Here is a 23824-nt window from a genome sequence, read left to right on the forward strand (position 1 = left end):
ACCTGCCGCCAACAGCATCCCACAGAGGTGCTGGTTCATAGTCCTGTCCCAATCTACTCTACTTCCAATCCAGCTCTCTGCTATGGCCTGGGAGAGCAGCAGCAGATGACCCAAATCCTTGGGTCTCTGCACCGGGATGGGAGTCCTGGCTCCTAGCTTTAGATGAGCTCAGCTCCATTTGGGGAGTGAACCAGCAGATGGAAGACCTCTCTTTTCTCTCCCTGTTACTGCCTGTAACTCTACCTCTCAAATAAATAAAATATTTTTAAAAATTATTTTTTCTCTTGGTTTCTGTGGATATATTCAGGCAGGCCAAAATATAAACATGACTTAAAATGAGATTTTTAAGTAGGAAACACAGAAAACATTAGAACCAGATAAGGGCCGGTGCTGTGGCTCAATAGGCTAACCCTCCACCTTGTGGTGCCAGCACACTGGGTTCTAGTCCCAGTCGGGGCGCCGGATTCTGTCCCGGTTGCCCCTCTTCCAGGCCGGCTCTCTGCTGTGGCACAGGAGTGCAGTGGAGGATGGCCCAAGTGCTTGGGCCCTGCACCCCATGGGAGACCAGGAGAAGCACCTGGATCCTGCCTTAGGATCAGAGCAGTGCGCCGGCCGCAGCCCACGGGCCGCGGCGGCCATTGGAGGGTGAACCAACGGCAAAGGAAGACCTTTCTCTCTTTCGCTCACTGTCCACTCTGCCTGTCAAAAAAAAAAAAAAATATTTAACTCAAACGTATCTTGGAAAATCATAGTGGCAAATAAAGAACCCCAACGTCTCCTATCATTAAATGATCAGTAATGCCCAGGAAACGACGGCAACATAATTCTTAGAGTGGTGGGTCGTTTTTAGGAAAAAAAAAAAAAGTACTTGTAAGGAGAAACTGCATTGGGCAATTCCCTCTCCCTTTGCAGCGAGGGTCTCGCGAGCTCCGAGACGCAGTTTACCGCAGGAGCTAGCAGAAACCCGCGAAGTCAGGCTGCTCCCCGCCGGGGACGCAGCCCTGGCTCCCGCAGTCCCCAGCGGGGCCGCCGACTTCCGCTCCTGCCGGGAACCGCGGCCGCCGCGCGCGCGACCTCCGCTGCGTCACATCCGGCCCGTGCGCGTCGGGCGCGCGGAGCCCGCGCTATGAAGTGCGTGTTCGTTACCGTAGGGACCACCAGCTTCGACGACCTCATTGCGTGCGTCTCGGCGCACGACAGCCTGCAAGTGAGTGGGGGACGGGCGCGGTGGCGGCTCGGCGCGGCCCGCCGCGGCCATTCGTCACTGCGGGCCCGGGAACCCTGCCGGACCGCGGCGCTCGGACGGAAGTCGCCGCAGCTGGACCGAGCGGCGCGGCCCCGCGCCCCGCCGAGCTCTCCCCCGGCCGCGGCTCCTGCCCGGCCCCGGCTTCCCGTCCGTCGGGCGCGCCCTCCTCAAGGCTCGCGGGCCTCGCAGCCCGGCTCTGAGGAGGGGGACCCTGGCCGTTCCCTGCGTCTCCCCGGCTAGCTTGCGACCCCCTTTGCACTGTTCTTTGCCGACTTGGAGAGCTGGGTCCCCGAGATGCATTTGGGCTGGTGAGGTCCCTGGTCGGGCTAAGTTGGGAAAATTAAGGTTATTTGGCCACCCTTGCTCCGTCTTCCTGCGGGCTTTAGCGTTTGTTACTGCGGTTTTCACGGGAGCCAATTTAAAAGGCCCGCGTTTTCTTATTTCCTGTTTCAGATAATCAAGAGCCTTGGTTACGACCGACTCATTCTCCAAATCGGTAGAGGAACGGTAGCACCTGAACCGTTCAGTACTGAGTCCTTTACTCTGGATGTGTACAGGTACAAGGATTCCTTGAAAGAAGACCTCGAGAAGGCAGATCTTGTTATTAGTCACGCAGGTAAAATGCCTTCGAATCTCAGGATTTGGTCTTTGCGACTTAGCAAAAACGAACTGACAAGACCTTTTTGTGCTAAAAATCACCAAAATTCCCGACGGTAGCCCTTTTGAGCATAATAATTCCTGAGTTATTTGAACGTAACAATTAAGAACCTTATTGGAATTTAGTATTTCTGGGTGAGAGAAGGATGGAAAATTCATCATCGCTGGCTCAACCTTCCAATAAAACACCCTAAGCACAGAAAGGAAGATAGTTTACCCGATGACACATGTAATGAACTGTCCCTTGAAATTCGTATTTGGGCTTAGAACTGAAGCAATGTTTAGCCTGCTGATGAGTTGGATTGGTCACGGTGAAATTCACTTTGAAAGATTTTTTTTGCATTTCTACTAAAAGTGTCTGTGAAATGAATTCAGTCAGAAATATTCTTTATAGATTATGCAAATCACTGCCTACTCTTAAGAGAACCGTGCTAATGATCTAGTTAATTAGACTTCCAGTTCCTTCATAATTGTATTTAGGGAACGTTGCAATTTTCACTGCCAGGAGGGAGGATATTCCTGGTTTTTAAAGAGTCTAGTTTGAGGAAAGAAAAGTCATTAGATATGGACATCACTAACAGATTAGTGATTGATTAAAAAAGAGTATAATAGTTCAAGAGCTTTTGGAGCTGCTCTGAATGCTTTGTGTCTTTTATCTTGTTTAATTCTCCCATATGAAGTAAATGTAAGGAAATTCCAGAAACTTCATGGAAGTTACAATTAAAGGATATTTATTTTGATGGAAAAAATTTTGAAGTCCATGCGTAACTTTTTCATAATACACATTTTTCATAAACTTTTTATGTACCCGTGTTTCTCCATTTTATAGATGAGGAAACAGAAACAAGGGTTAAGTAATTTGTCCAGTCAATAAGTGGTAGATAGATAACAATCTGGTGCTGAAGACTTTGTTAATTACCCCTTCCCTTAAAAGGAACTGTCCACTCATCAGTGTTCTTGCTCCCATTTAAAATAGCTGCGTGATTTTATTTTTATTTATTTATTTATTTTTTTAACAGGCAGAGTGGACAGTGAGAGAGAGAGACAGAGAGAAAGGTCTTCCTTTGCCATTGGTTCACCCTCCAATGGCCGGCGCGCTGCGGCCGGCGCACGGCGCTGATCCAATGGCAGGAGCCAGGAGCCAGGTGCTTTTCCTGGTCTCCCATGGGGTGCAGGGCCCAAGCACCTGGGCCATCCTCCACTGCACTCCCTGGCCACAGCAGAGGGCTGGCCTGGAAGAGGGGCAACCGGGACAGAATCCAGTGCCCCAACCGGGACTAGAACCCGGTGTGCCGGCGCCGCTAGGCGGAGGATTAGCCTAGTGAGCCTCGGCGCCGGCCTCTGCGTGATTTTAGATTCAAAGTTGAGTTGATTCTAATATTTTATGGGTGAAAATTCGTAGCACTGTAGTTGTTCTGGGTATGACATCTTACAGCTAGACACATAAGGAGCAGGCAGTGCTTTTCTTTGTTACCAGTTTGTGTTTGAGTAGAAGTAAGCTGCAGTTGTCCCTTGGTATCCTTGGAGGATTGATTCCAGGACGCTGTGCAGACACTCCAGTCTCTTATAAAATAGAATAGTATGTGCATGTGACTTAGACACATCCTTCTGTGTACTGCACTCGAAATCATCTCAAGATTGCTTGTACCAGCAGGATCGGTGGCCACTCGGCGCAGGCAGTTCAGTAATTGCGTTGTCTGCTAAGGTTTTCCAGGAGTGAGCAGACAAGGCTTTCTGAAAGGCAGCTAAGTCTCAGCAGCGGGAACACTGAGAGTGACGCCAGCCCAGCTTTCAAGAACATCTGGGCTTGCTAGAGAAAAAGAAAGATTACAAACTGCACTAATGACTGCCATAAAAACAAGAATACCTCAGAGCTCTCTGGAAGAAGATGCTTAAAAAACATCCAGATGAATTTTACTATAAAATGATTCATGTTAGACTCCAGGATGGAGTTCATCTTATTAAGGAGACAAAGGAAGATGTAACTCTAGAACAGATAAAGCTGATGAGAACTCAGGCTGTCAAATATATAGAAATGAAAAGGGATGCAGAAGCTAAGAAAATTGAAAGACTAAAATCAGAGCTCCATCTGCTGGATTTCCAGGGGAAGCAACAGAATAAGCATGTGTTTTTTTGACACGAAAAAGGAAGTTGAATGGTTTGATGTAACTCATCTGCCTACAGCCCTGGAACTAGGCAACAGGGTTTTCAGTAGACCCAAGATAGAGATCTTACAGAAGAAAAAATTAAAGGAGTTACCCATCAGACTCGGCTTAAGCGGGTAGTTAAAGAGAGAAGAAGTAATATAACTGCCTGATAGCAGCGGATTGAACAAGAGAAGGAATTGTTGTTGCACAGAAAATTGAAATATGCAAAGTTCTTATGGATAAAACTCAGGAGGTGAAGATGAGGAAAGAAGTAGTGAACTCTCCAGCTATTTACAAATTTCAGAGTCTTCAAAAATGTTGAAGTGTTATAGATATGCCTCAACATTCTACATTGAAAGATCACTGTATTTTTTTCTGGTGACTTCAGATTTGATCAGTCCACATTGCATGGTTTTCCTGTTTGTAAGCATCATTGATCATTGAGCTGACTTTTTTTTTAAGATTTATTTATTTGAAAGGCAGAGTTGGGGGGGGGGGCAGGGGCGGGGGTGGCTTCCATGCACTGGTTAACTCCCCAAATGGCTGTAACTGCTGGAGCTTGGCCGAGCCAAAGCCAGGAGCCAAGAGCTTCTTCCAGGTCTCCCATGTGTGTACGAGGGCCCAAGGACTTGGACCATCCTCTATAGCTTTCCCAGGCCGTAGCAGAGAGCTGGATCAGAAGTGGAGCAGCCAGGACCCGAACTGGCACCCATATGGGATGACAGCACTGCAGGCAGCTGCTAACCACTATACCACAGTGCCAGCCCCTGAGCTGACATTTGATCTTTCTGTGCACAACATTAAAGCACCTGTCATTTAAAAAAATATATATGTTGCTTATAATACCTAATACAGGGTAAATACTATGTAAGTAGTAGTTATATAAGGTTACTAAAAATTTTATGGAAAATGGAATTAAAAGATAAGTTTATTCATAGAAAAACTTTGAAACCCACAGATTTTTCATAGCATGCATCTTCCATGAACTTTTTAAAGACTTTAGTGTGCATGAATTTCCAAAATTTTTTATCAAAATAAACTTTTCTGTTTATTTGAAAGGCAGAGTAAAAGAGATTCTATTTGTTGAATCATTCCTGACATGCCTGCAACAGCTAGGGCTGGGCAGTGCTAGAGCTAGAAGCCCAGAGCATAGAACTCTACCCAGGTTTCTCAGATGAGTGGCAGTGACTCAGGTACTTGAGATATCATATGTTGCCCCCAGAGTGTACATTGCAAGGAAGCTGGATTAAAAGTAGAGACCGGGGGACAGAATCCTGGCACACAGCTTAAGCCACCACCTGGAATGCTGCATTTCATATGTGTACCTGTTCAAGTCCTGGTTGCACTACTTTTGATCCATCTCCTTACTAATGCACCTGGGAAAGCAGCAGCAGATGACCCAAGCACTTGGGCCCCTGTAACTCACATGGGAGACCTTGATGGAGTCCCAGGCTCCTGGATTCTATGAGCCAGTGGATGAAAGATATTTTTTTCTCTCTCCCTGTATCTCGATATCTATCTCTGTCTTCTCTCTTTCAAATAAATAGTCTTTTAAAAAAAAAAATCTGCTCTCTGAGCATGCAACTCACTGTTAAAAAAAAAAAGGGGGGGGGGCCAGCGCCGTGGCTCACTTGGCTAATCCTCAGCCTGCGGCACTGGCATCCCATATGGGCACCGGGTGCTAGTCCCGGCTGCTCCTCTTCCAGTCCAGCTCTCTGCTGTGGCCTGGGAAGGCAGTGGAGGATGGCCTAAGTCCTTGGGCCCTGCACCCGCATGGGAGACCAGGAGGAAGCACCTGGCTCCTGGCTTCAGATCAGCACAGCACACCAGCCGTCGCAGCCATTTAGTGGGTGAACTAATGGAAGGAAGACCTTTCTCTCTGTCTCTGTCTCTCTCTCTCTCTCTCTCTGTCTAACTCTACCTGTCAGATGAAAAAAAAAAAAAAAAAAGGCTGGACTAGGTGGTCCCAGGCATTCTGCCACAATGCCTTCCCTGAAAATAAATCTTTTTAAAGGATTGATTTATTTATTTGAAAGAGTACACAGAAGCAGAGAAAGAGAGATATACCTTCCATCTGTTGGTTTACTCCCTAAATGGCCACAATGTCCATGGCTGACCAGGCCAAAGCCAGGAGCCAGGAGCTTCTTCCAGGTCTCCCACATGAGCGCAGGGGCCCAAGCACTTGGGCCATCTTCCACTGCTTTCCTAGGCACATTAGCAGGGAGTTGGAGTGGAAGTGGAGCAGCCAGGACTCAAACGGGTGTCCACATGGGATGCCAGCGTTGAAGGTGGCAGCTATACCTGCTATGTCGTAGCACCAGCCCCCAAAATAACTTTTAATTCCGTTTTTCCACAAATTTTTTAAAGTATCCTTGTATTGTTTAGGGAATAACAAGAAAAAACCTACACAACGTTTTGTATGGATCCAGTTTGTTTCCAGAATACTGTTTTAAAGATTATTTATTTGAAAGGAGGAGTCACAGGCAGAGACAGAGAGATCTTCCACCCACTAGTTCACTCCACAAATAGTTGCATTGGCTGGGTCTGGGCCAAGCCCAAGCCAGGAGCCTGGAACTCCATCTGAGTCTCCTACGTGGGTGGCAGGGCCAACATTGTGGCGCAGCAGGTTAAACTTTTACCTGCGACATTGGCCTCTTGTGTGAGTGCCAGTTTGAGCCCCAGCTACTCCACTTCCAATCCAGCTCCTTGCTAATGCTCCTAAGAAAGTAGCAGAAGATGGCCGAAGTATTTGGACTCCTGTCGCTCACATAGGAAACCCGGATGGAGATCTAGGCTTCTAGCTTTATCCTGGCACAGCCTCAGCCATTGCAACCATTTGGGGAGTGAACTAGCGGTTGGAAGATCTCTCTCTGTCTCTCCCTCTCTGTGACTCTGTCTTTCAAATAAATAAAACTTAAAAAAAAAATCGTATTAACAGGGCCAGCACTGTGGCACAGTGGGTGAATGCCCTAGCCTGAAGTGCCGGTATCCCATATGGGTGCCAGTTCGAGTCCCAGCTGCTCCTCTTCCTATCCAGCTCTCTGCTGTGGCCTGGGAAAGCAGTAGAAGATGGCCCAAGTCCTTGGGCCCCTGCACCCACGTGGGAGACCTGGAAGAAGCTCCTGGCTCCTGGCTTCGGACTGGCACAGCTCTGGCCATTGTGGCCATCTGGGGAGTGAACCATCGGATGGAAGACCTCTCTCTCTCTCTCTCTGCCTCTCCTCTCTCTGTGTAACTCAGACTTTCAAATAAATAAATCTCTTAAAAAATCATATTAACAAATTTATTTTATTTTATTTTATGGTAGGTGCAGGAAGCTGTTTGGAGACTCTGGAGAAAGGAAAGCCACTTGTAGTAGTTATAAATGAAAAGTTGATGAACAATCATCAGCTGGAATTGGCAAAGCAACTGCACAAAGAGGGATATCTCTTCTACTGTACTTGCAGGTATACTAGAGACTGATTATTTGACCACTAACTGATTCCTCCCTGGGTGTTCTTATCCACCTGCCTAGCCCATCTGTCTCTTGCCTGTTCCCTTCTCTCACTAAACATACTTCAATTTTTTTTCACCTAAGAAGCCATCTCATTTGTTTCCCTTTTTGACGGATCTCTGTGTTACATATCTTTCTATGTATGTGACTTTTTGCATGTGAATATATGAGTACGTGTGTTTATCTGAGTGCACAGCTCTCTGAGCATGTAATTTCCAAGTTCATTGTTCAGATTTCAGTATTCAGCAGAGGCATTTACTTACTTTAGTTAAAGTTTGCTTTCAGTAAGCCCACTCACATCCCGAAATTAAATTTACTAATTCATGTATTCAATTTTACCTAATATGTAATGGGTGCTGTTTTAGGCATTGTAGATATAGTGGTTAAAAAAAAAAGAGGTAAAGTCCCTGTGCTCATAGTGCTTACATTCTAGTGTTGGTTGATTGACAGTAAACAAGTATACAAACAATCACAATAATTACACATGGAGAAATGTCCTGCAAAGAAAATAAGCCAGGGAGATACCAGAGGTGAAGACCAATTAGATATAATTGTCAGGGGAGGCCTGACATGACCTTTGAGCTGAGGCCTGAATTCCGTGGAAGAGCCAGTCTTGTGAAGCTGTTGAGGCAGAGGAGCAGCAATTGCAGTAGCCCAAAGTTAGGAGTGAAGTTGGAGTTTGGTGTGCTTGAGGAACAGAGGGAAGGTTAATGTAGCAGGAACGTAGTATGCAAGGGAGAACGTAGTAGACGATAAGGCTGGACAGGGTTAGTTTATGTAAGACTTCTGTTTTTATTCTAAGGTAAACAAGCTATCAGTGAAGTGTTTTGAGCAGGGGAATTACTTAATGGTAAGAAGTATTGCTTTCTGGAAACATGTTAGAATTCAACAGGAACTGATTGACATTATAATAGGAGAATGAAGAAAATTTCTGGTTGTTTTCTGTTCATTCTTCCATGAGATACTAGAGCTTCCCAAAGGGCCAGGTCAGTAGTTTCTAACTGTTTGACTTTAAACTCTATCCTAGTTTGATGTTTTGTAGGGTAAATACCTCATAGAAGTATTTTGAATTACGTATTTTTGTCATAATACATTGAAGTTAACTAAAAATAAGTAAACCATAGAATAAATTAGCTAGACCATAATAAGCTTTCCTTTTACTTTGCCTGTTTTATCTCTTAGGCGCTCAGTAAATACTTGTTCATTCATTAACACTGAGCACCTACTACATGCAAGGCGTTCTTAGGAACTTGGTATATACATCAGTGAACAAAATGAAGATTCCTGTTCTCATTTGAGAGGACATTGACTCAGGAGTAGAACTGTTGGTTGTCCTCATTTGTACATTGAGAGCAGTCAGAGGGCTCTGCAATGGAGAAGCCCGTTTTGAAGCATTGTGAGTCAGCGGAGAAGCTGAACAGTTGAAATTATGTGTCCTTTAAAGATGATTGGCATATCTGTCTGGATAACTGAGATTGCTGGGGAATAAGCACTCATCTCCCTAACTGGTTTCTGTGAATCAGTTTTTCCAGTTATATTTGATGATTATTTTCACTCAGAATGATACAGCGGTGACTTTGTTAGTACATTTGAAAAGGGGAGAGATTGACTTCAGAAACACATCCTCACATTTTATAGAGACCAAAACGTGAACTGTACATGTCTTTAATTTATTCATTGTGTCCCATAGTTCTAGAAGTGTTTTTCTTACATTAATTTCTTTCTTTTTTTTTTTGTTAAATATTTATTTATTTGAAAGTCAGAGTTACACAGAGAGAAGGAGAGGCAGAGAGACAGAGAGATCTTCCATCCGCTGGTTCACTCCCCAGTTGGCCACAATGGCCAGAGCTGTGCCAGTCCGAAGCCAGGAGCCACGAACTTCCTCTGGGTCTCCCACGTGGGTGCAGGAGCCCAAGGACTTGGGCCATCTTCTGCTGCTTTTCCAGGCCATAGCAGAGAGCTGGCTCGGAAGTGGATCATCCAGGACTCCAACTGTTGCCCTGAAGATGGCAGCTTTACCCACTATGCGCAGCACTGGGCCCCTGCATTAATTTCAAGAAAGTCAAACACATGAAAGCAGTAAGATTCAATAATTGGTTGTATTTTCATTTTGGGTAAATCATTTTTTTTCCAAACTTATACCAGTAGTATATCTGTTCCAATTGAAGTGACTGATTTAAATAAATGCCTGAGGGGCTGGCACTGTGGCGAGGCGGGTAAAGCTGCCGCCTACAGTGCCAGCATCCCACGTGAGCACTGGTTCCAGTCCTGGCTGCTCCACTTCCAATCCAGCTCTCTGCTATGGCCTGGGAGGGCAGTAGAAGATGGCCCAAGTGCTTGGGTCCTTGCACCCACCTGGAAGACCCAGAAGAATCTGCTGGCCCCTGACTTTGGATCAGTGCAGCTTTGGCCGTTGTGGTTAAATGGGGAGTGAATCAGCAGCTGAAAGACCTCTCTCTCTGCCTCTCCTTCTCTCTCTGTGTAACTCTGACTTTCAAATAAATAAATCTTTAAAAAATGAATAAATAAGTAAATAAATGCCTGAAATAACAGTTTCATGTTGTCATTTAGAACCTTATTTCTGGGGCCAGCACTGTGGTGTAGCTGGTAAAACTGCCACCTGCAGTGCCGGCATCCCACATGGGTGCCAGTTTGAGTCCTGGGTGCTCCTCTTCCAATCCTGCTCTCTTCCATGGCCTGGGAAAGCAGTAGATGACCCAACTCCTTGGGCCCCTGCACCCGCCTGGGAGACCCAGAGGAAGTGCCTTGCTCCTGGATTCAGATCAGCACAGCTTTGGCCATTGCGTCCAGTTGGGGGATCAACCAGTGCATAGAAGATCTCGGTCTCTCTCTGCCTCTCCTCCTCTCTCTCTGTAACTCTGACTTTCAAATAAATAAATCAATCTTATTTAAAAAAAAAAAACTTATTTCTAAAATGCATGATGGTTTTATATTGCTTATTTATATATGGATTTATGATAGTAAATTACTGCAGGAAAGTTATTTTACAATCTCCATGCGTGGTCTAGTCTTTTCTTGCCTGGAAGCTATTACTTTTGGTTTCATTGATTGTATTTTCATAAATTAATTTTGTTTCAATTAATATCTGCCCGGTCCTGAGAAGTGTTATTACAAAGCCACATGAACACTTTTTTCATGAAGTAACTACATTTCTGAAATATTACCTTGATGTAGAAAAGAATGTATTTGTTGAATTTGTGTTGACATTTTATAGTATTCTTTGTATTGCTTTGACTATCTTAGTATGTATGCCTAGAATATTAAAATACATAAAAATTATGTGCAATTTAAGAAGCATCACTATGTTTTTGGAAGTTAGGCTTACTCATCGAGTGGACAGCAGGTGAATTATGCAATTTTCTCCCACTTTACCTAATATTTTTCTTCTTTTGTTTTAGCACGCTTCCTGGGCTGTTACAGTCAATGGACTTATCAACATTGAAATGTTATCCTCCTGGCCAGTCAGAAAAATTTTCTGCATTTTTGGATAAAGTTGTTGGATTACAAAAATAAACACTAAACTCTCAATACTTTAAAAACACCCCAAATCCAGCCTCTGGCATGTAATTAAGTCAAATAAATACATAATACATTTGCAGAATAATATAAATTAATAAACTTCCTACATCCATAGAGTATATCTATATAGGAATTTTTATGGTGTATACATTTGATTGGGGTCAAAATCCTAATTGCAGTTTATTATACTTAATAGATTTTCCCCAGTCTTCAGTATGTAGTTAGAATTCACAGTTTTGGTCTTTGAATTCCAAATGGATTTGGAATCATGGGGAAGAAATGAAATTTGAAAACTTTGACAAAAACCATAAAGGTAGTTAGCTTGATGTTCCTGAGAATAAAAAAAAATGAAACATTAACAACTTTAAAAAGTTTTTCATGAGAGTCATCATCTTTAAAAAAAAAAAAAAAAGATTTTATTTTTTATTTATTGAAGGAGTTAAGAGAGGTGAAGCCAGAGAAAGAGAGAGAGAGAGAGAGGTCTTCTATCCGCTAGTTCACTCCCCAAATGACTACAGTGGCCAGAGCTGAGCTCATCCAAATCCAGGATCTTTCGGGTTTCCCACGCAGGTGCAGGGGCCCAAGGACTTGGGCCATCTTCTGCTTTCCCAGGCCATAGCAGAGAGCTGGATCAGAGGAGGAGCATCTGAGACTCAGACCAGTGCACATATAGGATGCCGGCACTGCAGGCTTGGCCTTTAACTCACTGTGCCACAGTGCCGGCCCCAAGTCATCATCTTTACCTTCATAATTCAGGGAACCATTTTTTTTTAAAAAGAAATGTATTGTGCTTTGTGAAGTAAAAAGCTGAGTAATTACCAGAAAAACACTGGATCCATTGATCTATTTTAGTTGGAGAAACTACTTTTATCCTAAAAGGATAAAGTGGATATGTTAACTCTTTTCCCTCTGTAACATAATTAGAAAGTGACAAAATAATCTTGTTCAATGTCAAGTCTTTACTGGTTTAATTAAGAAGACTAAACCAAAAGAAACTTATACCACTAGGTTAAGGATTCCCTCTCACAGTTGTAATGAAGCATTTATTGTAATTTATGTGCTTATAAAATTAGTTTTACAAATTAGATGGGCATAATGGCTTAAATATACAGCTTTAAAATTCATGTGATAACTTGAGATAGATACATTATTAAATTTTTTCTGATTAAAGTGCAGGGGATCACCATAACTAAAATAAATACTAGGTAAATGACTATAAAGAACCAAAAAACTTAAAACTTACAGTATGATAGAAAGCACAGAACTGGGAATCAAGAAGCTGCTTCTTGTGCTGGCTGTGCCAAAAGTTGTCATTTTAGGCAAATTGTAACCTCTCACCTCTTTGCTCATCTGAGAATGAGGACATTGGACTACATAATCTTGAGGCTCCCTTACAAGTCAGAAAGACTAAAATATCCTTTGATTTAAAACCACACAATTGATATAAAATGCTATGAACTGCAGTCAGAGACGTTATTACAATTGACACCACTGGCTAGAGCTTTTGCTAAGTGTAATATAGATTATGCATTCTTGTAGAAAAGTAGAAAACGGGATTTGAGGGATTGTATGGCTTTTTAGTTGTCTGTTGTTTGAGTAAACCCGTCCTTTTTTTCTTTTGGAGTCTCTAGGGTTAGTACTTTGTGTGCTATAAAACAAAGACTGAGTGAGAAATACAAACTTCAAGTCACAATTTTTCTGAAATTAAAAATATTTTTAAAGGCTCAAAAAACACCAAGAATCTCCGTGGATTTGAAGAGGACCTTTCCTAAAACATTAGTGTGACATTAATATACAATTATTATGGTACTGTGAACTCTCAACTATGTAGATAGATTTTTCGTTTCTGAGATTACTCAGCAAAATTTTGATCAAACTTGGCTTCCACCTGCTACCCAGAGTACTTCTCAGTCAGTGAGCTCTGAGCCACTGATGCCATACACAGTCACTGCCCAGAGACCCAGCGACATCCCTACATCCTATTGTGCAGTCACAGGATTCCCACAGTCACAGCATGCAAGGCTCCCACAGTCGCAGGGTACAGAAGATCCTCTCTCCACCCCACAAGCCTGCCCACCCATGGAGACAGCAATGAGATTTGCAGCACCAGCTGCTTTGGGTGCTCTGCCTTGGGAGTTGAGCCCTAAAGCCTGAGATAGATTGAGAGGATGGGAGCACCTCACAATGCTAAGTGGACCCCCAGCCCCTGGTTAACCCTCCCATTCAGCCTCAAAGTCAGTTACCACCTTCTATCATTATTAAGTTTGGGTCTGGTGCCATGGCTCACTTGGTTAATCCTCTGCCTGCAGCGCCGGCATCCCATATGGGCACCGGATTCTAGTCCCGGTTGCTCCTCTTCCAGTCCAGCTCTTTGCTGTGGGCCAGGAAGGCAATGGAGGATGGCCCAAGTGCTTGGGCCCTTGCACCCACATGGAAGACCAGGAAGAAGCAGTTGGCTCCTGGCTTCGGATTGGCGCGGCGCCGGCAGTGGCGGCCATTTGGGGGATGAACCAACGGAAGGAAGACCTTTCTCTCTGTCTCTCTATCTGTAACTACCTGTCAAATAAATAAATAAATAAATAAATCTTTTTTTAAAAAAAAAAAAAAGGAAAATAAACCCACAAAACATCATACAATGCATCCAAAGTTAAATGTTTGGAACATTTAAAATTTTAGGATGGTAGAATAAGAGAAGGTTGGTCTTTATAGTAAAAGTTTACTTTTATGGATAAGTTACATTGAAACTACCAGAGAACTATGGATATTTAGGAATAATCTGTTTATGAAGTAACAGATTCTTGTTCCAAGGTACTATTAAAAAAAATATATTTTTGAAAAGTTTGAGGGGCCGGCACTGTGGCGTAGTAGGTAAAGCCACTGCCTGCAGTGCTGGCATCCCATATAGGGTGCCAATTCAAGTCCCGGCTGCTCCACTTCTGATCCAGCTCTGCTAAGGCCTGGAAAAGCAGTGGAAGATGGCCCAGGTCCTTGGGCCTCTGCACCCACGTGGGAAACCTGGAAAAAGCTCCTGGCTTCTGGCTTCGGATCTGCACAGCCCTGGCCATTGTGGCCATCTGAGGAGTGAACCAGTGGATAGAAGACACTCTCTGCCTCTGCTTCTCTGTAACTTTGCCTTTCTAATAAATATTTTTTTAAATAAATAAAAGTTTGCCATTATACATTCAGTAATGAATGACCTTAAAAAGGTTTTATAAAATTGAGTTTTTTTCTCCCAATGGACCCCATGTTACTTGATAGTAAATTTATTTGAAATAAATTACTAAATTTTTAGATACTGATTACCTTCCAGTAGGTTCTGTTACAAGTTTATGAAAAATTAAGTCTGTTTATTTCATTTGGCAAGGTCAAAGTTATTAAATTTTCTATAGGCTAATCAGTCCCACTTTTCTGCCTAAATAATAGGCTAACACCACTACAGTGATTTAATGGAGAATGTTGATCACTATTTGACTACTGAAGGAAGAGCAAATCTGTTACCCACCATCGAATCAAAGAATAACTTCTTAGACTCATAAGGAAGCTGAGAGATCCTGCAGCCCATCTCTGTTGTCTTACAGATGAGCAAACAAACCCAGAGAAAATACTTCTGATGAAACTATATTACCTCTCAGAAACTAACTCAAAAGCATTATGTTGCATACATTTACAACTACACCTTGAATGTCACAGAAAACATGCTTTAAAATTCTGAGCAAAATTAGACCTCATTTAGTTCATTGAAACATAAAGGACTGCAAGTGATCAATTTCTGTTCACAATTGGTCAGAATGATAGGACTAAGAGTCAAAGGGATCACATGAACAAGACTAGTGTCTGAAAATACTAACCAATAGAATAAAAAAGGGAGAGAACAATCCAACATGGGAAGCGAGATACACAGCAGACTCATAGAATGGCAGATGTCCTAAACAGCACTCTGGCCTCAGAATCAGCCCTTAAGGCATGCGGATCCGGCTGAAAAGCCCATGAGAGTATTTCAGGCATGGAAAGCCAAGACGCTCTGGCAAAAAAAAAAAAAAAAAAAAACACTAAATGAAAGATCTCTGTGAGTGAGATCCCAGTGGAAAGAACAGGTCTTCAAAGAATGAAGTACCTTTCTCTGAAGGGAGGAGAGAACTTCCACTTTGACTATGACCTTGTCTAAATAAGATTGGAGTTGGAGAACTCAAAAGGCTTCCATAGCCTTGGCAACTCTTGACAAGAGCCTAGGGTAATTACTGATGCCATAAACAAGAGTGTCAGTTTGTTAAGACAACAACAGGAGTCACTGTGCACTTACTCCTCATGTAGGATCTCTGTCCTTAATGTGCTGTACATTGAGATTTAATGCTATAACTAGTACTCAAACAGTATTTTTCAGTTTATGTTTCTGTGTGGGAGCAAACTGTTGAAATCTTTACTTAATGTATGTTAAACTGATCTGTATATAAAGAGAAACGAAAATGAATCTTGATGTGAATGGAAGGGAAGAGGGAGTGGGAAAGGGGAGGGTTGCGGGTGGGAGGGACGTTATGGGGGGGAAGCCATTGTAATCCATAAGCTGTACTTTGGAAATTTATATTCATTAAATAAAAGTTAAAAAAAAGAATTAAAATCACTATGTTCATGTGTTATATTACAAAGATTTCCCCGTTTGACCAGTGAAAATTAATTCTAGCAAATATTTCAATATAAAAGATACTAACCATAAAATTAAAGTAGATCAATTTCAAGACAGGACAAATATGTTAACTTTTCATTTTATTTTTTCTTAATTCTATTTTAGTATGTACCCAGTACAAATATGTTAACTTTTCATTTTATTTTTTCTTAATTCCATTTTAGTATGTACCCAGAAGTATAGTGCCTGAAAAGAACCCCAGCAAGGGTGGGGAAACCTGACTGGGAGACATATCTAAAATTTGGTGTGATTTAAGAGAAACTTCTGATTCTCACCTTCTAAAATATTTATTTGAAAGTCAGTACAATAATGAGAGTGAGACCAAGAGAGAGATCCTGCATCCTAGTTAACTCTCCAAATGTCCACATTACTCAGGGCTGGGATGCTTAGGAAGTAAGGCTGAGATTAATTCTGAACAGTTAGATATACGGGGTTGGACTGATTAAATAGCTAACTCCATTAATAGATATAAGGATTGTAAAAATGAATAGTTTGGGGAGAATCCCCCGTACTGTCTTTGATAACAGTTGTACTAGTTTACATTCTCACCATTAGTGTATTAGGATACCCTTTTCCCCACATCCTCACCAGCATTTATTATCTTTTGATTTTTGGATGATAGCCATTCTAATTGAGGTGAGGTGAAACCTCATTGTGGCTTTTATTTGTGTTTCCCTGATGGCTAGTGATCCTGAGCATATTTTCATGTGTCTGTTGGATTTCAGCCTTTGAAAAATGCCTGTTCATGTCCTTTGCTCATTTCTTAACTGTATTGTTCATTTTGTTGAGTTTCTTGAGCTCTTTATAGATCCTGGATATTAATCCTTTACCAGTTGCATAGTGTGCAGATATTACCCTTTGCGTTGCAAATGCTTCTTAGCTTGATGTAATCGCATGTGTCATGCTTGCTTTCACAGCACATACACTAAAGTCACATTTGTCTATTTTTGCATTTATTGCCAGTGCTTCTGGGGTCTTTTCCAAGAAGTCTTTGCCTATGCCAATGTCCTGCAGGGTTTCCCCAATGTTCTCCAGTAATTTGAAGGTGTCGGGTCATAGATTTAGATCCTTGATCCATTATGAGTTGATTTTTGTATAAATTGTAAGGTACAGTTCTTGTTTCATACTTCTGCATGCGTAGATCCAATTTTCCAAACAACATTTGTGGAAGAGACAGTCCTTTCTCTAGGGATTGATTTTAGCTCATTTGTCAAAGATTAGTTGTCTGCAGCTGTATAGATTAATTTCTGGGATTTCTGTTTTGTTGGTCTACATGTCTGGTTTTGCACTAGTACTAGGTTGTTTTGATTATAACTGCCCTGAGGTATGCCTTGAAATCTGGTATTGTGATGCCTCTGGCTTTATTTTTGTTGTGTAAGGTTGCTTTAGCTATTCAGGAGCTCTTGTGTTTCCATATAAATTTTAGCATTGTTTTTTTCTGGATCTGAGGAGAATGTCTTGGTATTTTGATTGGAATCACATTGAATCTGTAATTGCTTTGGGTACATTGGACATTTTGATGATATTAATTCTTCAAATCCACAAGCATGGATGATTTTTCCATTTTTTGCTTCTTCTATTTTTAATATTTTGTTGATTTTCATTGTATAGATGTTTCTCATCCTTGGTTAAATTTATTCCAAGGTATTTAAATTTTTTGTAGCTATTGTGAATGGTACTGACATTGCAAGTTCTTTCTCAGCCATAGCATTTTTTATGTGTACAAAGGCTATTGATTCCTGTATGTGTGTGTGTTGATTTTATACCCTGCAGCTTTACCAAACTCTTGTGAGTTCCAGCAGTCTCTTAGTGGAGTCTTATGATTTCCCTATATATAGGATCATGTCATCTGTAAACAGGGATAATTTGACTTCCTGCTTTTCCAATTTGTGTCCTTTTGATTTCTTTTTCTTGCCTCGTGGCTCTAGCTAAAATTTCCAGAACTATATTGAATAGCAGTGTTGAAAGTGGGCGTCTTTGGTTGTGGATCTTAGTGGAAATGCTTCCAATTTCCTTATTCAATATGATGCTATCTGTGGGCTTGTCATATATTGCCTTGATCACACTGAGGAATGTTCCTTCTATACCCAATTTGCTTAAGGTTTTTATCTTGAAAGATGTTGTATTTTATCAAATGCTTGCTCTGCATCTAATTTTGAGGTTTTCCTATGGCTGCTTGATGCATGCAAGGAGCAAACTAGTCTTCCTAACCCAGAGCTTGGCAAACTGCTTGGCACCTCCTCAATAAACAGTGTTTACTAAGTCAGTGTCAGAAACTCAACTGCAACTCCCCTGGTGTCCTCAGCCTCCTTCAAGTCTTCACATCTAAGCTGTGTTTGTCCTTGTTAGCACAACCTCATGGGGGTAAAGTCTCTGCCCTCCGAACCTTAGCCTGACCATTAAGAATCCAGTAACTCAGAAATGCAGCTCGTCACTCAGCAGCCAGTCCTGGACCAAACCGAGTACTATTTCCCCTGGACTGGGAGCATTGGCTCTAAGGTGTGCTGTGGAGGGGAAACAAGGAGGTGGGAAGGGCTGTCTGTGGAGCAGCTTCTGAGACCTGCTGTGTGCACACTGCCACAACAAAGTGGGGAATTCCAAGTCAGGGCAGCCCTCGCAGCGCTTGGGTGATTGTAATGGTATCAAGGAGATAGGCTCCATACACATAAGAGATGGGCCAGTGTAGCCCCAGCCATAAGAGGGAGGCTTTAGGATTGTTTCTACAAACCCAGAGCAGTGGAGATCTCCCAAGCCTCAGTGAGAATCCACCTGGATGAATTTAGCTACCAAAATTATGTGCAAATAAGGGGGCACCTGGATTTGAACCAGGGACCTCTTGATCTGCAGTCAAATGCTCTACCCCTGAGCTATGCCCCCTTGGTGCCAGTATTACCTGGTTTATACCTTTCAACACACAGCTCTGTAAAGTTAAATTATAGCTCCCTTTCAAGATTGACCTGGAAGCTCTCAAACATGAGTCATAGCAAAACAGCTTCTGTCATCTCTGCAACTTTCTAGACCTGTCCTGGGTGGGGTCATCAGTGAGAAAAAAAGAGAAGTTGCATGCAGATACCCCAGCCCATTTCCCATTGATTTTTTTTATTTTGTCCAAGAGTTAACCAAGGGTCTTTAAAACTATTTGCACACTCCTGTATGGGATCCAGCCTGTGCCTTTCCTCTTTCCATGGAGATAGAATGGACTGTCATTCAGATGCTGTCACAGAGCTCCAACAGTTGGGGTTTGTAGAACCAACATTGCAGAATCCCTCCCTCCCTTGCTAGAGCAGCCCCACCAGGCTTTTGACCTATGAGGCTGAAGCAAGTGTGTAAGTGAAGCAGGCCTGGGAGAAACCAGTTTCCCAGAGGGAAGGGTCCACTTAATGGAGGACATGGCAGCTGTGATCTGTCCCTAAGTCTATCCACTACTACTATGCACCAAACTTCTGTGGTGGGAAGGACACAGGAGGGTGATAACTTAGGGGTACCAGTTCCTGTTCATTCCTGGGAAGTCTGCTACGTATACAGCTATATAATTTTTTGAACCCAAATGAATTTATATTTTAATTCCATTTCCATGAAATTTTTGGAATACTCATATATGGGGAATGAGAGCAGTGATACCAACTAAAGTTGGTACAGAGAGAGGTGGGAAAGTATCTACCCAGATCATAGTTGAGCCAGGGTGCACTTGTGGCTTTCAGTTCCAGGAAGGATTATAATTAGAAGAGATGCCAGGAAAGTGGAATGTGAGCCACAGATTTTGTTGATAGAAAAAACAAATGTGGAAGGGGGCACCCATATTTGAACCAGGGACCTCTTGGTCTGCAGTCAAATGCTCTGCCCCTGAACTATATCCCCCTACTTAATATGGGTGTCTAATAAGCACCTTTCACCTTCATAATCACACCCACACTCCTGCAACACATTTGAACTTTCTACTTCTAGAGAGTAGGCAAGATCAGCCACTGACTCCTCCACAAGTTCACCCCACAAAGGTACTTCCAAGGTCCTCAGGACCCCCTACCTGTCACATGCCTGCACACACATCTCTCCCCTCTTCCTCAGTTTGTGGTCACAGCGGCAGCTGGGAGAAACACTGCCACTTACTACTGGAAGGGTTTTAGGATTTGCATGCCTGGTTTCCTCTTGTTACGCACTACAAAACAGCAGTTTGAAGATATTCTGCCCAGCCTCTTGAGGCACATGCAGTACCTACATCTGAAGATAGCAGCGCATTAAATCCAGAGGGTGGCAGTTGGGGAAATTGGTGAACTTATCAGCCCCTGTGAAGGCGTCATGGAGACAACACAGCAAGAAGGCTGCACAGGACCTCTAGATTTGAGCCAGGGGACTCTGGAACTATGGGGAAAAGCTCTACTCTTGAGCTCTACTCCCATCCTCAGTATATGAATGTTATAGGTGTTACATATGTTTTTATTTATTGTGCCACTAGTTTTTAAATTGTTTTTAAACTTATAAAAGCCCCAATCCTTTGTATTTCCTTCCTACCACCCGCACTAAACCACTGGTCCACCCTTTTGACAATTTCTTCTAGTCTGTTTGCGTCTGTAACTTTAAAATATAATATTACTATACCATAATATACTATGTCTAATTTGGGTTTAAGTATCATTAACTTACATACTTCTATAGATGAAGATTATAATTCATATGAGTTCTCCATTTTCCAAGACATTTATATCTCAATTTTTGGTTAAATGGCCTCCTATGTTTTTATCATTATGATTACTTAATAGTGTTCATGGTTGATTTACATAACGTTAAGTAGAACAAAGAGTTCTGATAGAACCTTTTGGTTTTCCTGAAATTAGTAATAGTTTTATGTTTTCAACTAATTAGTTTTCTTTGAATGTTTAAGATCTTCCACAATCTTTCTTTAAAAGATGTATTTTATTTATTTGAAAAGCAGAATTAGAGAGAGAAAGGGAGAGGCAGGGGGAGGGGGATAGAGAGACTTCTGTCTGCTGGTTTACTCCAGCAAGTGACTGCTGGGATTGGCCTCGTCTGCTGTGTTGGTGGGACGTGTGAATCTGCTGGGGTTATATGGGTTGGCTTCAAATTTTTGCTTTTAGCGGTTGCTTTTCAGTGTGTGGAGAAGTTGAAGGGCACAAGTGAAGTGGGGTGGAATGGATAAGAGAGACCTGCTGCATCCCACACGAGAATCTCAAGTGGTCTCAAACAGGGCAGGAACCTCTGTAGCTTGCAGAGGTGAACTGAACAAAAGCCCCCTGTTCTGTAACGAAGTGGCTTCACGGAGTTCCCACAAGGGACAACAGACCCCTGGGGGGACCCTACCTTGGAGAATAACTGAGTACAGATTAGGACAGCAATGAACAACCACCCCCACCCCAGCCCGGGCCATCGCGGGCCTTCTCCCACATTCCATAGGTCGGCATGCAAGCCAGTCACCTGCTCATCTTCCTGAGAAAACGGAAGGCAGCTCACTTCCTGTGGGCACTGGAAGTCTCCGCTGCTTACAGGGGAAGTGCACGTCCTCTGGGCACACTGCTGGCGTTCCCACTGGAAGCACATGCTGCAGTCTGCGAGCAGACACTGCGGGCAGGGAAGTAACTCCAGGCTGCAGTAGCGAGGGAGACCTGGCTGCGGGTGGCTCCCAGGTCCTTGATGTCAGAGACATTTCCGAGCAGTCACAGTGAGCAGACCCCTCACTGCCCACCCTTTAGTCCCCTCTCTGTCCAGACCTTGCCAGAACAGTATGGGATGGAGCAGCTGAGACCATGGGCCTGCTCCAGAAACATCTCAGTGCTAGGCTGTCCTGCAGGCAGGGACTGGAGAGCAGTCAAGGTGCCCCAAGCCCTAAGCCTGTGCTTGATCCAAGACTGCCCCAGGCAGATGAGAGCTGCAGGCCCTAGGGATCAGCGTTGTGGGGGGACTGAGAAGCACGCAGGGCTAGAGAAGCTGGGGAGGCTTTCTGGGAAAGGGCTGAACCATCTCTCCTCTCTCCTGGCAGGAAGACTGCAGTATCACAGGACCCAGAGGTGGAAGGGACTTGTTCAGTAAGTAAGAAGTTGAAGGGGGTGGGAGGCATGTGGATTTCAACAAGAGCCCACCTGACCTGCCGGCAAACGTTGGACTTTGCTTGCTCCTGTGCAGTTTCACCCACACCTGTGTTTCTGTAAAAACAGCTCCATTGCAAACTAAGTCTATTCCTACTCTCCTCCTCCCCACCAGTCTCCAATGTCTTCCCACCCATGAGCCCACAGCCCTACAGCCTCTCCTCTCCGGGGTGCAAAAGACATCAGCTTGGAAACCACTCATGTTATCCTATAAGGCTTTTAGGATGAGCCAGCCCTGTGATGCAGGACAAATCCCTAGATGGCCTTGACCAACTCAGCTCTCCTCCCCTTCCTTGCTTGTAGTTCGCATAACTGTAGTGTGTTCTGGAGGTACAACATGCTGAAATAAAACGGAACTGTCCACAGCAACCCAGATTCTGTCCCTGGCACTCCTGGGAGAAGGTGTCTGTAGTGCTCTTGCCCAGAGATCCCAGTGCCTCCAAGGTGTAAAACTCAAAGCCGAGGGCTCTGTGGTCCTTCGGCCATGGTGTGACATGGGGCACGTGCAGAGGAGATGCCATCCATCCTGTGCGGCTCTCCTGAGCCTTGGGGGACCAGCTCACCATACATTAGGCTTCTGTTGTCCCTCGCTGCCCATCTGTGAGGAATAGTTGCCCCGTGTAACTTCCATGTGAGTGTTCTGTCTCTCTGGACCCAAGCAAGTGGTAGAAATTGCCTATTGGTAACTGGCACGTGGTAGACTTGCGTTACAAGTGGATGCTGATTGTGACAGCCCAGGAGATGGCCTGGTATTTCTGTGGTGTGGGAGGAGAAGCAGAAGGAGGCGCTGCTAGAAAAAAATCAGCCTTCTCAGGCCCTGGCTCATTTCTCACCAGCAAGGAAACCCATAAACTTAATCACAAATTCTAGGTAGTTCTGGTGCTCGGACACATTCAGAAACTTGACTGTAGTCTGCACTTGTGTGTTATGTTCCTCCAAGAAAAGAGAAGAATGTTACAATCAAGGGCTTGAGGCCGCACATCGTCTGGCGCTAGAACTCCCCATTGCCCTTGCCCAGGAGTTAAGTAGACTAGATTCCTTTCTACCCACTCTCCCTCGGCTTCCCCTCCTTAAACTACTATTGCTAGTCACATGGGCAACCTGAGGGCACCATTTGGTGTGTGTCAGGGACTAAAAGCACAGTCTCTCAGGGGGCACCTGGATTTGAACCAGGGACCTCTTGATCTGCAGTCAAATGCTCTACCCCTGAGCTATACCCCCTTGCCTGGAGGTGGAGTCTCGTAAATGCCTTTTCATCTGTGTTGCAGCACCCACACCTGGGCACTGAGGTTTTTATTAACTCTTAGAAAGTTATGATGACATAGAGATTTTTCCTCATAGCAAATTAGCATCCTTTAGCCCTCTTCAGAAACACCCCGTCCCCACTTTGGCCCCCAGAAGCTTTCTCGGCTCAGTGTCACCAACTTATCTTTCCTGGGACCACTTGGAAGGCAGCTGTTTGGAAAATCATTGCTGAGAAGTGAGTCGCTTCTCCCCTCCTCCCCTTAGCAAGTTCTACCAACAGCAAACTTGCCCTAGCCTTGTCTGTCTCTCCCGCTCCCCCATCCTACACCACTGGATGGCTTTGGGAGCTTCTTGCCCATCTCTTCTCCCTGTTCTTTATTATCACCTCATTTACTTCTTGGTTTGTGGCAGGGTCTTGACTGAAATCAGAGAAGCCCAGACAAATTATTTCAGTTATTTGGCCTGAGAGGCTACATCCCCTATCCTGGGACCTAGGAGGCCTTCCCAGCTGCCCCAAAGTCCTTTCCCCAGAAGGTCAGCACAGCTGGAAATGTCTCTCGTGGTGGACAAGGCACAGCACTACAGGTGCTAGGAAGTGAACCTTACCCGTGGCCTATACCAGACCTACATACTATACTGATGTCACCTGAGATAAAAAATCAACACAGTTCTCAAAAATATAGAGAAAGGACACACACTCACAGGTGCACATGAGGT

The 23824-nt window shown here is 43.7% G+C and overlaps 1 protein-coding gene, 2 non-coding genes and 1 pseudogene across 12 annotated transcripts in view; 2 read left to right on the top strand and 2 right to left on the bottom strand.

Moving 5' to 3' along the window:
- The first annotated feature begins 281 nt into the window (after nucleotides 1-281).
- The window catches only part of ZNF746 (zinc finger protein 746), an 81570-nt gene continuing 58027 nt past the window's right edge, over nucleotides 282-23824 (top strand). For 2 of the 10 annotated variants that reach the window (XM_051849836.2, XM_051849839.2), the window contains exons 1-4: nucleotides 1036-1207; nucleotides 1700-1862; nucleotides 7358-7496; nucleotides 21757-21802. In XM_051849836.2, coding sequence (XP_051705796.2) covers nucleotides 1127-1207; nucleotides 1700-1862; nucleotides 7358-7496; nucleotides 21757-21802 — 429 coding nt within the window. In that variant the 5' untranslated portion in view covers nucleotides 1036-1126. The other 8 variants (XM_051849845.2, XM_051849847.2, XM_051849846.2 and 5 more) reach the window with 7 other exon arrangements.
- LOC103348622 (probable U3 small nucleolar RNA-associated protein 11 pseudogene) lies at nucleotides 1869-4534 on the top strand (annotated as a pseudogene).
- On the bottom strand, nucleotides 18570-18641 carry TRNAC-GCA (transfer RNA cysteine (anticodon GCA)). Its single transcript has one exon. It is a non-coding gene; the product is annotated as a tRNA-Cys (tRNA).
- TRNAC-GCA (transfer RNA cysteine (anticodon GCA)) lies at nucleotides 23012-23083 on the bottom strand. The gene has a single exon. It is a non-coding gene; the product is annotated as a tRNA-Cys (tRNA).

The sequence above is a fragment of the Oryctolagus cuniculus genome, chromosome 3 (assembly GCF_964237555.1).
Source record: "Oryctolagus cuniculus chromosome 3, mOryCun1.1, whole genome shotgun sequence".
Taxonomy (NCBI): Eukaryota; Metazoa; Chordata; class Mammalia; order Lagomorpha; family Leporidae; genus Oryctolagus; species Oryctolagus cuniculus.